The sequence below is a fragment of the Cyprinus carpio genome, chromosome B16 (assembly GCF_018340385.1).
Source record: "Cyprinus carpio isolate SPL01 chromosome B16, ASM1834038v1, whole genome shotgun sequence".
Classification (NCBI taxonomy): Eukaryota; Metazoa; Chordata; class Actinopteri; order Cypriniformes; family Cyprinidae; genus Cyprinus; species Cyprinus carpio.
The window spans coordinates 22082741-22097488 of NC_056612.1; the positions used below are offsets into that span (position 1 = coordinate 22082741).

At 36.7% G+C, this 14748-nt stretch overlaps 1 protein-coding gene across 3 annotated transcripts; it reads left to right on the forward strand.

The window, feature by feature from the left end:
* The first annotated feature begins 6289 nt into the window (after window positions 1–6289).
* Window positions 6290–14473, forward strand: LOC109105921 (centromere protein W-like). 3 transcript variants are annotated; one of them, XM_042741486.1, is made up of 4 exons: window positions 6290–6510; window positions 11799–11912; window positions 13651–13749; window positions 14054–14473. In XM_042741486.1, the coding sequence occupies exons 1-3, from the start codon at window positions 6424–6426 to the stop codon at window positions 13741–13743; spliced, it is 294 nt and encodes a 97-aa protein (XP_042597420.1). In that variant the 5' UTR covers window positions 6290–6423; the 3' UTR covers window positions 13744–13749; window positions 14054–14473. The 3 variants fall into 3 exon arrangements, with proteins under 3 accessions (XP_042597420.1, XP_018974758.1, XP_018974759.1); XM_019119213.2 differs by having other exon boundaries at window positions 13706–13749; XM_019119214.2 differs by lacking the exon at window positions 13651–13749 and having other exon boundaries at window positions 6298–6510.
* The last annotated feature ends 275 nt before the right edge of the window (window positions 14474–14748 follow it).

The following is a 14748-nucleotide window of genomic DNA, read 5'->3' on the forward strand; positions in this document are numbered from 1 at the left end:
GGGTGTTCATTGCACAGAGGTGGTAACTCAAGTTTGGACAGTTTTATATAGTTGAGTACACTCTGAAAAGGTGCCGTAAATCAATTTTATTTGCTGTTTGGTCTGAACACACCTCTCTTGACCTTTGACCTCGTTGGCTTGACAGATATTGTGCTGCTTTGGGTTTGCTTGAGCAGTTAGGCCTGTTCATGTTTTCTTTTTTTTAATGCATATACTTTCTCCCTGCAAAATATTTTAGGGTGGTAAATGCATTTCCCTAGTCAGAATTAAAGGAGTGTTTCACCCAATGATGCACTCCTTCTGTGCTTCCAGGAATAGAGAAAATAATATAGGATTAGAATGAAATGAGGGTGAGTGAATGAGGACAGACTATGCACAAGAAATAGCCCGTATTTTAATGTTTCTAAAGTGGTTGAGGCCTAGCACCATATGATGAAACACTGCAGTCATGCAGTGCTGGAAGACAGTGGTGGGAGCTTGTGATGTTCTGATAAGACTGTAAGCTAGTTGGAATATCCACTGTGTCTCTGACACCTAGGAATGTCATCAGATAACAAAACATATGAAGTGAGACAGGAGCGTAAGTCACTCCAATGATACACAGCCAGGAGGGAGAGAAAAAGAATGAGTGAGAGAGGATGGATGAATGGTCAGCAGAAGCATAGATGTGGCCATGTGGGGTGAAAAGCATATCTGATTTGGATTCCCAGAAAGAACAATACTGATATGTTCATGGGTGATTCTACAATTAGTGGAAAAAAAAAAACCACTAAATATGATTCAAAAGACAAAATAAATAAAAAAAACTAAGAATCAGAAAAACAACATCCATCACAATCAAAAACATCCATATAATAAAAAATATTATGATAATAAACATAATGATCTTTATAGGATTGGTCTAGCAACTTGTCTGTTTGGGGTAAGTTTGTTTTGCGCTTGCTTGGGGCTGCCTTTTTCCGGTGTCTGGTGTCGTCTTGCAGGTGGAGGCTGCTGATTTGAAGGGGTCCCGGTGGAGTACACGACTTGTGCCAGGTGTTTGGTTTAGCAAGTCCCGGGCACCTCCTTACTCCACACGCCTTAGCTTGTGCCATCGAGCTCCTCCAGGCACTTCTCCGCCAAGGGTCATTGTTTCCCTTTCAGGGTCCTGAAAGAGAGGCTGGAAAAGTCATTAAATGCCATCCCTCAAAGACGGTCCATTCGACCCACCTCGTCATCTCCGGCAGGTGCTGGGTTCTTCTTTGTCAAGAAGAAGGACGGCTTCCCTGAGTAATTGTAAGATTATCGAGCGACGAGTAGAGGGGGGAAGGCCCTACTTAAGGGGCCTATGGGTGATTCTACAAACTGAAGTTCCAGTGGCTGCACCAATTACAGTCAGCGATATTCACCAGGCAGTTTGCACAAGACTCCAATGGTTTGCTAGTTGCCCCTCCCGTCTCGCCCCTGGTAACATCCTGATTGTCACATAAAACTGCTGCTCATTCCCCATAACAGCTGGGCCATTTTCCAAAAAGTCTCTTTGTTGTTCTTCCCCCAGAATCATGTTTTATGCCCCCCCCAGTTTACTGCCATGTTTTAATCATAATTCTTGTTGTTCTTGTTCACGCGTAAATGCCAGGGAGTTCCAGTGTGTCCCGTTCACACGGATTCAGTTCGGGCTGCCGTTCGGCCCCAACCACAATTGGCAGATAACCATAAAGTGGGAATGCAAAACCAAACTCCCACCCCCCACTTTACTATTTCCCCGATTTTGCTTAGACTCTCTCTTCGAAATTACTTCCCACAAGTGATTGCATTTCAAAAGGCCTCTCAGACACTGCTCTCGTGAAACTCCTCGGATCAAGGCAAAAAAAATGACAACAAAGGCAGACGTGCCATTTAAATAACCACAGACTTGATGGACTGTGTGTGCAATTAGGCCATTTAGTGATTTTAATGGTATGACAGAGATGTAGGAGAAGGACCATAGACATGTCCGGAAGTATAAAGCGTACAGTATATGTATCAAAGCAGCTAATCAGGTTATGTCATAACATTATCCTGCAGTTGTGGCATTTTACTCAGGTGATTGGCTAAAAATACCAATGGAATGATGACATTTTTTATTCCCACACTGTACCTTCAATTGTTGACAGCATATATTTAACATACACCCAACAACATTACAATCAGATGTACTCAGTATAATGCTGATTAGTGTGGAAAAACTTCACCACACAGGGTCATAATTTAAGGACAGACCAGGAAGCCAGGGAGAAAAAAAAAATGTTTCTGTCAGAGAAACTCCCTCTTTTGAACTTTTCTCTTTTCTTATGAAGGGATGAGACTCATGCTGAATGAGCACCATGGTCTAAGAAGAAAAGAAATATTGTCCACAAGGAGAGCATGGTAGATATATTAATTTGTATTGCAGAAAAAAAAAAAAAAACCCCCAGACTTTCCAAGAAGATTATGAATCTGGTTAAATGCATTTCTCCCCAGCTCCATCCATTCCCCCATGAAATATGAATTTATATCCAGAATCGTCACTTTTGAAATTTTACTCTCAGAAATCCAGAGTTCAATGGATCCATGACTGACTGATCATCTTTGCTAAAACAAATCTGGAAATACCTTCACAGACCTCCTGTGGAGAAAAACTGCCATAAACGCAGTTTTTTGTCCAAAGACATACGCATATGATCTTGTACAGCCAGGAATCAAAGTCTCCCAGATTGCTGCAGGAAATGTATGAGCCAATACTAAGATTTCCCATGGTAGCATCTTCAGAGTTATCTCCACCAGAACCACGTATAAACGTGCCAATATGTGATTTTCTTTAATCATATGGAATGAGTTTCAGTTGCCTACAACCATGTGGTCAAGGTTATTAATCCCATCATCTTCCATGAAGTAGCTGGAGGACGATGTTCCTTCCATCTTACAGGACAAGCAGACAAAAGTTCTTTCTATATTTAAAATATTTTAAAAGAAACTACTGTAGTTTTGAGGTGTTAGTAGATTTTATATCTTACAGTAAGTTTTTTTTTTTTTTCTTCTCAGAATGCAACAACAACAAAATGCCCATATTGTATGATTTATTTTATTTTGTATTATTATTAATTTTTTTATTATTATTATTTTTTTGTGAGGAAAACAGGTTTCCATAATATACTGATCAAATATACTGTTGAATGTACTGTAAGTTGCTTTGGATAAAAGTGTCTGCCAAATGAATAAATATTAAATATTTACAATGAAATATTTATTGAAATCCAAATTCAAATGTTAAATGTTTGGCATACATTTTGGTCATAGTGAGGACATATTGCATTGCTTACTCTGCACCTGTAAATCCATATGTGAAGCATATTTTTTCAAGGTGTTATGACATTTTAATCAGCAGGAGCTGAGAAAACCCTTAACACGTTTCTCCTGCAAATGTGTGTGACGTACTGCAGTTTTGTTCACCTGTTTTAAGTTGCAAGTCAGTGTTGGAGGTCCCAACTCGGATTATTAGTTATTTCAGCCAAATCAGATTTGATCAAACACCTAGTCGCACCATTAGGTACTATCTTTGAAAGTTTTTCATGCATTAATCTTTCATTATTCTGGAAATTTTCTTGTTCTGTTTTAATGGAAAAGTGTTGAATGGTAGATGTTAGGGTGTTTATATGCATATTTAGAGTAGTATCTGTACAAAATCATATGTTTTCTTAAAGTAATATCTGTAGACCACCTGTTTCAAAAAGCTTGTTCTTTTATCAAAGTCTTGCAACAAAGGCTCTCTGAAGATTTATAACATCCATTTGCTCTGGTTTAAATTACCCCTTCTGTAGCCATTGTGGCAAAAACTTCAAACATTGGATCCAGCAGGAACTTTTTTTTGAGCACTTGGTTGCTACATTTATCAGCTATGATAAAACAATTTGATGACCTCCATTACTTGTTCTGTTGACCTTCTGTGTTTGCTTTATGTAGATGCTGAACTGAGTGCAGTATAGATGCACCTTCATTACATTGTCAGCGAGTTCCTATCACTGACTGAAGAGCACGTTGGGACAATGTCTAGACAAGGTAATTCACTTGTCCTAATATACGACCCCTTCTTAGACCTCTTGATCTGTCTGTCCTCATTGTTTGATTTACTAAAACGGTGATATCCACATAATATTATAAATCTGTGGCTTCTTAAGTGGTTTGGACTGAGTACAGAACAAATCTAAAAGTGAAGTATTGCATTTGTGTAGCATTATGTCTGTCAGCCATTGAAACATGTGTCTGGTCCATACTCTTAGCATGAGAACTAATCACCTCCAAAAATGAAACTGTGCTGCTTTCTGTGAATGAGACTCAGCTTCACAAGATGAATGTAGGAAATGGGATGGTTGGGCCTTGGTGGAGTAAGATATGGCAATGTTGGTGTTAGAAGCTGTGTGTAAAGATGAGTGTGATAAAGCTTTATTTTCAATAGCTGCAATGGCAGTGCTCTCGAGTAAATGATGTATGAAGCTTTGGCGGAGACTTCAAAATTCCATCAAAACAGGAAGTGGAAAAATATGTTGTAGAATGCTGAAAAGATGCTTAAAGGGATAGTTCACTCAAATGTTTTTCGTAGTATTTTTTTTCCATACCATGGAAGTCAGTGGATACCTTCAACTGTTTGGTTACCCACATTCTTCAAAATATATTCTTTTGTGTCCAACAGCTGATTTGTGTCCAACAACTGAAAGAAACTCATACAGGTTTGGAAAAACATGATGACAAAAAAAAAAAAAAAAAAAAAAAAAATAATATATATATATATATATATATATATATATATATATATATATATATATATTAAAATATATATTAAATTATTGATGTCTTATGTTTATATGTGTGGTATATATCTTCCTTTTTCTGAAACAATAGTTTTGAGGTTGATGGTCTCTAGCTAGTGTGAACCAGTGTACATACTGACAACAGTTTCAAGAACTTGGGAACAATATAATTTTTTTTATTCTTGTATTAAAATATGGCAAGTATTCAGTTAGATATTTGCAATTTTGAATCTGGTTCTGGGTGGAATTACTTATACACTTATCCATGTAATTACATGATAAGAACCCTGCAGCTAAAACTATCTGATTGTGTATTTGGTTCTTAAAATGTCTTGATCCAAAAGATTCCATCAATCTGTAAATGAAACCCACATGAAATATAAGAACTACCACTAATCAGTCCTTTGAAGTGTTTCTCAATTCCTTGTTATTCTGTAGGAAATCCCACGCTTACAAGTTGTTGTTTTAGTGGCATTCTGAGGTTAGAGTAAAATTTAAAAATATATATACATGCAATATCATAAGCAAACAAAAATTAATAAAATATGTAAATATTTCCAAAAAAAACTATCATTTGAAATAGATCTAATATAAAAATAAATTAAAAAAAGAATTTATAAAAAATACATTTTATAGCTAATATTAAAGGTGAGTAATGTCATGGCCATGATTTCATAAAAAACTGTAGTAAGGATGGAGAAAAATGAGTGGGTCGAGCTGATACATTTTATAGTGAATAAGATGAATAAAGCCGGAAGCTATTCTCTTTCGTTATAAGCTCAGCCAAATGCCAAAGCCCAGAGCAATTAATAGAAACCATAAAACATGTGCCATTAAAGTGGACTTAAAGTTTTGGCAACGTTTCAGCTCCATCTTTATTAATTTCTTTTTAATTCACCAAATGCTTTGCAGCTGTTTTAAATTCTTTAAGCCCAGGAGACAAAAAACTCCCAGAAAGTGATAGACCTGAAAAAGAAGGAAAGTCTGATGAATGTTTATTTTATTGTATTTTATATTGTTTATTTCTTGGTATGTATTGTTGGCATTGTTTTTTTAGTACCATTACTGGCATTTTTTTTTTCAAGCTACAGCAATCTATGTCTATTTCAAACAATAAAATGATTTGGAATTATTAAATACTATAAAAAAATAGGTATAATTAAATAAAAATAGCTTTAATAGCATTAAATAGCTATAATACATATGGAATACATTAAACGGCTTGTATCTTTAGCCAAAAAAAAAAAAAAAAAAGTTTAATCAAGACTTTAATACTATTTTTTCACTTGTGTAAAATTCATTAAGCCAAAACAGAACTCGATTAATCAAATAAAAAGAATCTATCATTTCTTATGTAAAACCCTGGACTCCATTCTAAACTTTCACAGAAATATAATGATTCATTACTTTTTAAGTGATCCACACAACTTCACCCACAGATCGACGTAAACACGTACAAGTCACGTGCTGGCGAGAGGAACCATTTAGCGCTTTATACGTCATCATCAGGAGCCGGAAGTGAAACGCGCGGTATTTTGAATACAACGAAAAACAAACTGTCGCGAGCTTTTTTTTCGATCTTCAAAACGGTAAACTAGCGCCTTCAAGCAATCAAAACATGTCAAAGAAAGCACCGAGAGCAGCCCTGAAGCTCCATATGAAGAAGAACACTAATATACGGATAGGAAAAAACGCAGACTTGATGGTGAGTGAATGAAAATGAACCACAACAGTTTCCACCACAAACGCGCTTGTCATATTCGCATGGAATCATGCTTTCAGATTTAATTGAACTGTCAGGTGACGTGTGTATTGTTATGGAGTTGTGTAGGCAGAATATTATCTGTTTCATCTCAAGGCAACGTCATATTTACTAGGCTAGAGATGGTTGTTCTTTTTTGTCTAGGTCCTGTGTCTCAAAATTATTTTTTGCTGCCTACCTTAGACAGCATTAAGCTGTCTACCTAGACAGCATTTTGGACAGCCTAGGAAGCTCGGAACGTTTTAAAACCCCATCCCCCCAAAAAGAGGCAAATTGTGGTATTTCACGTAAAGAAGTGGTGGGTCTTGTTTTTTCCTTTGAGTGTTCAGGTTTTTTTATTTTTTATTTTAAGGAGCAAGATCTGACTATTTTTGTAGCACAATGCAGATAGAAAATAATAATTAGCCTATATGAAAATTATAATGCAATATGGCAAGGTTGCATGTTTTCAGGGCTCTCCTCAGTACTTGAAGCCAATATGTAGCACTTTATAAAAGTGTTTTTAGTGCATTAATGCATTATTTTAACCACAGTTATAATACTTATATCTATTCGTTGTTACACCTTTAGAAAGTACAAAAAAAAAAAAATATGTGACAAACAACCAATTTCATATGTAACAAGGAATCTGCAAATATTATAATGCATTGTAACTTTGGTTACAGTTATTTTTGAAAAGATATAGTGCTAGTAGTAGAGCCACTTTACAGGAACATACCATATTAGTCAGTTGTGGTCTTTTTGATTTGGAACAAAAACTTATATATAGCTTACAGAATGGGTGAGCCAGTTTGTTTAGAGAAAGGAATACAGCTATTGCAAATGAGCTGAATTAGTGGGACATTACTGGCTCCTTTCATGTCTTTTTGCAGACCACATTATGAGGAAGCTCATGATGTTGTTTCCCAAAGAAAAAGTTTTGTTTCCCAAAGTAGTTTTCATATGGAGGTGAATTGAAATGTTTAATGTTACAGTCTTATGCATTTTATTGCTTCTTTCATTATTATTCAAAACTCAAGAAGCACTGCTGTCACTATTCTTTTTAAGAATATACACTAAGCTACATACGTTATTTATTTATAACTTGTTTCTAAAGCTTTTTGTCTGTTTTTGGCTCCCACGGTAATGATTTGTTTGCTACCAGTGTAAAGTTCTTGCCCACCTTGCCACTTAGGGAAAGACCTAATTCTAGGATCAGGAAACCACTAATGGGAGGACAAGCCATTAAAACCAAACCACCATGTTGACTTTTTTGAAGTAAATTTTATTTTAAGGAACTTGGCCCTTTAACTTAGCACATGTGTTTACATTTGTTTAACGTTTTTATATCCAAGCGGCACTGATGAAACCAATTTGTGTCATGCATTATCACGTAAAGTGGCCACTGCAAATGTTGTTACATGCAATAGATGTGTGGCAGGGTCGCATGCTGCCTTTTTGATTGCTTGATACTGACCACTTCATAGCTTAAGCTGATTAAAAGAAACTTCAGTTTTCAAAAGTGGAGTCCAGTGGTTTAGGTTGATTGGGGTTTGCCTTTCGGCAAGTTTGCCTAGTGTTTTGCATGGGAATTAGGGATTTTCTTATCCGTTGTTTTTAAGTGGAGGGGCACTGTACATAGTTGATTATGCTCTGTGTGTGTAGGATGTCCGTGTGCTAACAGGGTCCTAATTAAAGGTCCATTGCAGCTGGTCTTTCTTTATAGAGACTGGAGGTGGGGATGTAAAAGCCGCCTGAAAGGTGCTCTGCTTTACAGGGGTCTAATCCAGCCATTAAATTAAAAGGAAAATGCAGGAAAAAATGAAAGAAAGGCTCTTTTATTTTACCATCCTATGAATATGTACCGGTTTGATCTGGTTTCCTGTGCTTTTAATGACAAAATTCCTAATAAGGCCCTTCACACTTTGCCTTATGCATCACATCATGAATGAGTCTGCTTTTAATTGGTCAAGCTATGATCTTGTTTTGGCTTTCAGATGAAACCATTAGTTCTCTGATTGTAGACCTACAATTACAAGTATTTCAAGCACTGATATTAAAGTTCAGAGAACTTTTTTTTTTTAAATGTGATTGCATTCTGAATTGGATGTGATAAGATAAACACACAATAATTCCAGTGTTTTTTTTTTTTCTTTCTTTTTTCTACACTCAAAAGAAAACATGAAGCATGACCAGTGTAGTCTGATTCACAAACAAGTGACTTTTATGAACCTGTTCTTTGACTATGAAATGAATCATCCAATGTATGAACTTTGAATACTACTGAATCTTTAGAAAATTACACATTTTTAATGTATTCTGAAGCCATTTGATAGCTTTGTGTGCTCATGGGGAACAGACTGAAATTTAAGTCATATACAAAAACAATTCTGTTGGAAACAAAATAATGTGTACTGCAGGTATTTATATCATTTGCGGAGGCAATTTTAGGCCTCAGTTAGCATAAATAGACTGGTAGAGTAGATGTCAAGTGAGAAACAGAGGTGTTTGCACCCAGAGTACGGATTTTGAACTGTAAAACACTAACAGGAATCCATGTTCAATTTCCTCAGAAACTTTTGATCTTACTCTATAAGCACTGAAACAGCTTGTGAAATTATCCCAGTCATACTATTTCGTCTCTCCTGTTTATAAGTGCGTCCTGCCGGGTGGAGCAGTGGCTTAAGACAGCACTTTGTTCCCCCTGTTGAACTGATAGCCTATGCAACATTTGATGGTTGATTGAACACGGAAATAATCAGCAGCATCCTGCAAGGGAGCTGTGAAAAAGTGTCTGTTTTCTTTTTCCAGATCTCCCCCCAAATCGTAGACCCACTCTTGCCCCCCGACAGCAACGTTTCCTCCCTGGTGTTTCCATCTCTCTGGAAAGTGTGGAAAATCAAAGGCCTGTTTTGGCGGCCCTGGCAAACAGCTCCTGGCATTTTCACACCAGGTCTTTAGAAGTTGTGCCTGGCTTGTCTACTGTAATTGGATGATGGGTTCCTGAACTGAAACTGGTGGTTGCAGGTTATTTAAGAGTGTTTATTTAAGAGCTGATAAATGCAAATCCTGGTCTGTTGAGTCTGGTTAGGTGAATGCTTTGAATTTGTGCTTTTTAAGATATTTGAAAATCTTACATTGTTAGAATTGATTTATGTTGCTAGAATGTTCACCAGGAGCTGTTGGTCTTCTTTCTTGCATTCATTTGCATACTGAATTGTGTTTGAAATTTCTGTTGTATATTTGTCAATTATCTATTAGGGAAGCACAATCAGAGCCTATTGTAATTGGCCAATATTATTATTTTTAATTTGTCAGTATTGGATTAAATTGTGCATGCCCATTCTTTATATTTTTTTATCTTACATTGGCAGTTAATGCTCACTTTATAATTTTCAGCAAATGTCAATATGAAGATTTTTTTATTCAATAATTTCTAATGATGTGATGCCCAAAATTAAATGATCTCCTGTAAAATTTAAAGTGATTGATTTTTGATATTATTTAGACAAAATAGTATATAATATTTAAATGGAGCTTTTTTTTTATTTATTTTTTTTTTATTAATTATCGGTATTGTCCAGAATGAAAATTTTCAGTGCATATCTCATATAACTTACTTTACAGTGCAAAGATGGTGCTTTTTTTTTTAAGTTAGTTGGTTAAATTCCTTGGGAATTGAACATAAGGAGTTGCTAGTGCTATGCTCTACTGTTTGAGCTACAGGAAGGCCTAAAGGCCAAGAAAACATCATTGCCCTGTTGGTTTTGTTGTATCACTCTTGTTAACTCATCTGGTTTTTTAATGGTGCAGTGTGAACTAGGTTTCTCTGCACTCCTCTGCCCTCAGTGAGGATTCCATGTGCTTTCCGTGTCTGAGCGAGGCAGCAGAGACAGCCTTCGCTGTAATCAGTTCAGCCCAGTCGTTATGTTTTGGCAAAGCCTCTGGCACAGGGGAAGCCTGCATGGGCTTCTCTGTTACCTTCTCGAAAACACTCTCAAGACCAGCTGTTGGAGAAGTATTCAGACGCCCCAGAGATGACCCACAATTAGTGGAGAGGTATTAATAGATTTAAATTACATCCAAATGGCGTTGTGTAGATGCACAAGGAGCGCTGCCTTTTTTCAGCTGAAATCATTAGGAAAACTAGCTGGATGTGGTTCAACTGATGTGGTCACTTGTTTCATTTGTGTATGTGTGTTTTTGAGACAGAGAAAGTGCAGGGGATAAAATACAGAACTTTCTTCATATAACAGCTTGTAGTAGTACACAGCGCAGACTACAGTGAAGGTGAAATTGCAGAAAATAAATTTCACATTTTGTTATTAGGAATATTAAGAATATGTTCACAACACAAATCTCCTTCCTCAGTCCTTCTTCCTCCTTCTCTGTGTTTATTTCTTTGGTTCATATTGTTGTAGAGTATGTTGCATACAGCATTGTCATGTTAGCACATGTTCCAGCACAAGTGGTGGTGATTTTAAATATGTAAAACTTATTTGAGCTCAAAGATGATGTGAAATCCATCCCAGAGTGCAGACCTCCGTTCAACATCTCGTGACAAAAAATGCACCAAGACAGATGAAGTGCTGAAAATGAAACAATTCCTTGTATAATCTGACAAGGTTGCAAAAGGATCGATGTCTTTGGGGAGGGCTGGAAGATTTGTCTTTCTCTGACACCCCCTTTTCCTGGATCTGCCTAGCAGTTCCTGTAACATAATCCTCCTTTACGGCGGTACTTATCTGTTGATCCATGGACAGGTATAGGGCAAGCTTGCATGCTACACCTGGCGGATGATATTCACTTGAGTCGCTCAAAACATCGGATAGTCCTCTTGACTCCAAGCGTTTGGCCTTTTGTGCACCAAGTCACTAAGAGCCTCTTGAAATGATTACATGGCTGTCCATCACTTAAGCATTGTGGTTCTTTTTAGCTCTGGCTTAGTTTTTGGGTTAAAAGAAACTAATATGTTTTCTACCTTTGCGTGTTTATCTTGAGTAATAAACCAAAGTCATTTGTGCAATAATTTACAGTCTGTAAATTCTGCAAACGCCTTGCCTTGCCTAATAAATCCTATTTAATTAACAATTAATAAGCAGTTAACAATGGTTCTCAGTGTATTCCATTCACATGCCCTAGATTGCTTAAAGAGTATGGTGTCAGTAATAAGTGTGCTGTAATTTACATTGCATAAATGTCAGATAAGTGACAAATGAATGAACTAATTGGTTTTTCTCTTGTGTCCACAGGCCCAGCTCAACCTCCTGGTTGTCCTGCATCGGCTAGCGGAGGAGTCTAGGGTGAAAGCCTTTGAGGAGAAATCAGCAACCATCAAAGTTCACCACGTCAGAGCTGTTGCAAAGGTATCCAACACCACCATAATAATTAAGCTAATTAAGATGCCTCTAAGCTGCATTAGATCAATGTAGCTATGTAGACACTAAAACTTTCAACCAATATCCCACAATGTTGAGTAGCTGAAAATATTGACATTTTATTTTTGCCCTGCAAAAATGGTTATTATAAATTTAGATAGTAGATTTATAACATTTTATTTAATAAATAATAATACCACATTATATGAATTGTATTAATTTATATTAATTATCATTACTATATCATTTATTTTTAAAAGCACTTTGTAAGTACTTATTAGCATTTTTGTTCATTGTTACATATATTGCAAGGCATGAGTGTTAAAATGGTCCTTAAATGCACGTGCCATATATCTTCATTTTCCCCTAAATGTAGTGAAGATGATCCTATGGACAAAATATGCTGCTTTCCTTTGTTCTTTCTTGAACCTTTGTTCTGTGAGTGCTGGTCTCTCATGTAAACATTTAGTTGTGTTTATTATTTCGTAAAGGTTCGAAAGTGACTTCTTTTTATCTCTGGTCTGTGCACCATTGAACTTTCAGACAAAATGTACTTCCAACTTCCCTTCTTTATACTTCAGTTGATTTATTTTAGCCTGAGGTCCAACAATGTGTTGAGGCAGTGATGTTCTCTAACAAGCACAGTGGGTACCTGAGATTGACTGGGTTAGGTTTCCAATGCATATTAATTTGATCAGGCTGCATTGTTAGCAGATGTCACCCGTGGCCACCCTATTGATCTTCTCAACAGTATGTGTTACAGCAATCAATTTGTTTATTAGCGGAGTGCCAAGAGCTACATTAGGTGAATGGCAGCTTATCTGCAGGTCCAGTCTGTTAGCAATGCAGCCTGTTTTTTAGAGTGAAACTGGGTGAGTTCATATCAACACACAAATGGAAAGAAATTGGCAGCTGCGTGCTCCCTGTGCTGATTATGATAGATTCTAATATGACTTTAAACACCATACTGGAGTGCATGGAATTTTGCTTTAAACAAATCAGAATAAAATGGTACAAAACACACTCCCGATCATGCCCAGGTTAAAAAAGGGAAATTATATATTCCATAAAGAATGGAGGCCTAAATTACATTTTTGGGGGTTTTTTCCCCCACTAATACAAATTTAAACAGTTCACCCCAAATTCTGAAAAAAATAAAATAAAATGGCCAAGATATCTGAGTGAGCGAATCCTTAGGATGGCATTTTCTTTTTAACAGACTAAATATTCAGGAATGAAAGCATGTGTCTGAAGTTTAATCATAAATGCAATCCATGCTTTGGCAGAGCTGCCGTGTTGATTGCTGTTAGGTTTAGTTTAGATATAGTGTTTTACTGTAGATTAGGCCCAGCTGAATCTCCTGTGATTTTTATTTATTTATTCATCTATTGTTTTGAGGCTCAGGTCCTGCATGACCTGCAAAAGGAATTAAGGCAGCAAATGAACACACTTGTACTGCAGCCGGAATCCGGCTACATCATCTTGCAACCACCCTTTTGATGGATATTTTCTCCAGCACTATAGATCTGAATGGGGCACCACATCAAATGAGTCACAATAACACTGAACAGAGATCCGGCCAATTTTGAGTCATCGCGCTGCGTTTATTTTCACGAGGGCAGGCAGCTTATTTGATTAAGATGTAATTGTGTGCAGAGTGCTCCTTGTACAGATGCACTTGAGCAGCAGGGTCATGAAATATGCTCTGCTTGTTCCAAATCAACAGCGAAGTCATGATGGCCTGTCACAACTAAACATGTTAGGAATTACATGCTTTACGGAGTTCAGGCGCAGACTGGTTCAGCATGGCCGCCTCTGAAAACAGGTGTGTAATGTAGAGCCCTGCCATGGAAAGTGTAAATTTGAGGGAAAAAACAGAGGTGTAACAGAAAAACTGGGTGTTTCTAAATGATATTTGGGCTAAATTATCTATTAATAAATTAATATATATGTATGTTTGTATGTATCTGTCTACTGTAAATTGACTTTGCAGGTGTAAGGGTCCTTAAATTACAAAACTGAAATAATACACTCTGGCTATTGTTCGCATTCTAGTAATTACCCCTTTGCATGTCACTGGTGCCACCCTCTACTCTAAATAATTGTGTTTCTTCCCTTTGTTGTTACAGAAACTGTTAAAGAGCACACGTGGATGATGGGAGTTCCCCATCACAACCCTTTATTTGTTCAACAGCATTGACCCCATGAACTAAAATTTACTTGAAGTCTTCAGTATGTGTGAGCTATAGTATAGAGCACACAACATATATGGACTTTCAAAGATGAACATTATACTTTTATTCATTCCTTAGAACTTTTACATGCACGATGGAATTTATGTTTCTTTGTGTCAGCATCGGGCCCATTATTAGGCTGTGATCCGTGATTAATTTTTCTTCATGATTGTTGAACTTTTGCTTCTAGTTTTGTGTAAATCATGTATGATGGACAGTATCTAGCCCAGATATCTAAAGCAACACATGTGTCCCTCATCTCATTGGATCGTATTATGACTTAATACCTGTTAATAAACAATTTGTACCACTTAACTTGGGTTACACATGGTTGAGTAACCGTGCAGTGTTTCTTTCTTCACTCTGTAAAGCAACAAGATATTTGGCTCTCAGCCATCGATAACACTGGAACTATTATCTGTGGCTGCTCACAAAAGCAGGTTTTTAGCAGGAAAGTTCACTCGGATGATATTTCTCTCTCCTGTATTGACTCAGTATCAGATGGACGTCTTGTAATGAGAGAATAATTTTATTTCAAATTTAATTACTAATATCTGAGTGACCTATAAGAAAATACACAAAATCTGTTA